We start from the raw sequence: 2,725 nt of genomic DNA on the forward strand, positions 1-2,725 counted from the left end.
TTTACTAGTACAACATAATAATTAGCGGACTTGTTAATCCTGATTGATACATGATTCACAGTACCGCTGGCCAAGCAGTATACTTTTACAACACTTGAGCTGTTATAGTTACATTTAAGATATTCTGCTCTGTTGTTAAGCAAGACTAGTTGTGCTGGGCATTGAGAGGAATTTGAATCAGACACTGTTAGGGTATAATTCATGATAGACCCAGGGAGGAGATACACTGGATTATCACCATTATTAACATTGTATGGGGCACAATGCCCATCACTTTGAAAAATTTTAGTACGATTAATAATTTGTGTTCCAGTTGGTGGAATAGACAATGCCATGAACTCTGTCACTCCAGAAGGAATATTCAGCGAAACTGAATATACGTTATTAGGTACAGGAATGAGTGCACTACTGGACTGTTTATCACCAATCTCCATCGACTGAATAGTTGAAATAGGCGAAAGATATGAGATTCCAATGCTGATACCAACACCAACTAATAAGAAGGCTAGTAAAGCTATTGGTACCGAAATACAGAAAATTGCTCCTGAAATAAAATATCAGTTATGTACATGTATACTCAATCATTATACCTTTGGGATGTTTTTGACAGACACCACATAGCTTTTTTGAGACTATAAATTTTTTATTATGATTATTAATTAGCATTAAAAGTCTTACTTGAAATCAATGTGTAGTCACTTATTGATAATTTTTGTGTCATAAATAGAGCCATTTCTCCTGAAAGAGAACCTAATGAAATGTGAATGTTATGTTAATCATAACACTGACTGATTCCTTACTAAAGCCAGACTCTTCTCTTAAAAATTGATTAACTGCATAAGTGAAATATAAGTGTCACTGATAATTAACTATACTTACCATCATCTCTATTATGTAGCCAGTCAGTGTTATGCAAGTGCTTAAAGAATCTTGCACCATTGAATTCCTGTGCCACTGAGGTAGAAATACTCACCACATCCTTAAATGACCTCCTCTTACAAACCTCTTCAATTATCTCAAGTGGTGTTCTCTGCTGGGCTAGCAGTGATGATCCTTCTTTTGCAATATTCTTGATTGCTCTACTGGCTGCTTGTTGATCATTGAAGGAGATTATGAAATTAACAAGAGCCAGTCTAAGTTCAATGCCTTCAGCTTTCACTTGAGGCAATTGAACTGTGCCACGATCTGGTGTAAAGAAAAGGGCAGGATTAACTTTCAATCGTTTGAAGGTGTAGTTAATGATCCCTGAAAAGCTATTATTGTCCCTTTCAAGCTTTAACAAATGCTCCATCAGGCTCGGTGCCGTATCTTGGAATATTCCATTTACATATGAGAGGATCATTAGAAGGACTTGTGATTGGAAGTTATCCAGCTTTTCTTCGATATCCCTTGGAACTGTTGTAGGAGCAGACGAATTTGGAGAAGCCATCGTGTCACTTTAACTCAGTTTACTGACAGAGCAAATCTTTATTTATAATATTGTACTGCGTGGGCGGGACGCAGGTCAGCCCACCTATAGACCACCCTAGGCGTGAATTGGAAAAGTTATGAATTTCATTAATTTTATATACGGTACCCGCCCACAGATCATAATTGGCTGCCATTTTGGTTGGCAAGTTTATTATTATTATTATTATTATTATTATTATTATTATTATTATTATTATTATTATTATTAAACACTTTACAGGTAAGAAATGGGAAGGACAAAAAATAGGGGTTAGGAAAGAGTACCTGAACTGAGGACAAGTAGCCGAGGAGCCACAAGCCAAAAGAATACAAATAAAACAATATAAGAAATGTGACAATAGTAGCATTAATAGAAGAATAATTAAAAATAAGTGTAGTTACTAGAAGAACAAGACAAACATTTGTTACAGGTACACATAAAATAAAAAGAACAAGGGTTGTTACTGTCAAAATGCTCCAGAAAATGGAGCCAGAGAAATTTCTTTAATTTGATACGGAGGGTCTCATTTGATAAAGAGAGGTCAAAAGAGGGGAGCTTGTGGAAGTCAATGGAGGCACAAAGAAAATGCCTCACTTACCTGCTCAAAGTTTAGCTCTATCAATAGCTAAAAAGTGCTTGCTATAAGAAAGAACAGATGCCTCTAAGCTTCTCCTGTCAAGGATTTGGTCAAATTTGGTCCAGAAATCTTAATATAGGTTTGTTTTTATGTCGGCCCGTTTGTTCTCCATTGAAAGTTGCCAACCAAAATGGCGGCCGGAATCATAGATAATAGAGTAAATGAAAGGGATTGGCAACGGAAGCGTGGGCGTGGGCAAACCTCCATTCATTTGTATTGTTGCTAGGAGGGTTGGGATTTTTTGACCGATTTTGGAGTAAAAAACTGGGATTTTCTTGCTTTATTCTTGAATAACTCCAAGAGAATACAATTCATGCAAACAAAACTCACACACAATACTAACCAATGTTTATGCTTTTTATTAATATTTTTTGTTCAGTAAATCAATGCATGCGTTAGTAGCTGCGTCACTCTTTAACTAGAAAAACCATCTTTTCCCCCTCTGAGAGACTCATTTTGTTCTTGAGCTACGAATAAGTATAACCATTTTAAAGAGCTTGAAATCTCCTGTGGAATGAGCTAACTTGCATATTGATACAATGAAGCTTGAGTGTTTTACGAACGATAAAGTGTTTCAAAAACCAGGCGACTTTGTGTACCTCTAACTGGTTGCAAAATGGCTTTTTGGAGATAAAAAC

At 36.1% G+C, this 2,725-nt stretch overlaps 1 protein-coding gene and 1 long non-coding RNA gene across 2 annotated transcripts in view; both read right to left on the reverse strand.

The window, feature by feature from the left end:
* LOC109586997 (uncharacterized) overlaps positions 1 to 1,525 on the reverse strand; it is a 2,068-nt gene extending 543 nt beyond the window's left edge. Inside the window, exons 1-5 of the mRNA XM_020003221.1 lie at positions 880 to 1,525; positions 801 to 833; positions 679 to 750; positions 591 to 632; positions 6 to 544 (exon numbers count right to left, since the gene is read on the reverse strand). Of these exons, the coding sequence (XP_019858780.1) occupies positions 6 to 544; positions 591 to 632; positions 679 to 750; positions 801 to 833; positions 880 to 1,429 (1,236 nt within the window). The 5' untranslated portion in view covers positions 1,430 to 1,525. The remainder of the gene's footprint in view (positions 1 to 5; positions 545 to 590; positions 633 to 678; positions 751 to 800; positions 834 to 879) is intronic.
* An 829-nt stretch (positions 1,526 to 2,354) lies between these two features.
* LOC109587000 (uncharacterized) lies at positions 2,355 to 2,719 on the reverse strand. The gene is made up of 2 exons (XR_002187340.1): positions 2,612 to 2,719; positions 2,355 to 2,554 (listed from the first exon to the last, which is right to left on the reverse strand). It is a non-coding gene; the product is annotated as an uncharacterized LOC109587000 (long non-coding RNA).
* Positions 2,720 to 2,725: the final 6 nt, after the last annotated feature.

Source organism: Amphimedon queenslandica, unplaced genomic scaffold (assembly GCF_000090795.2).
Source record: "Amphimedon queenslandica unplaced genomic scaffold, v1.1 AMPQUscaffold_12719, whole genome shotgun sequence".
Lineage (NCBI taxonomy): Eukaryota > Metazoa > Porifera > Demospongiae > Haplosclerida > Niphatidae > Amphimedon > Amphimedon queenslandica.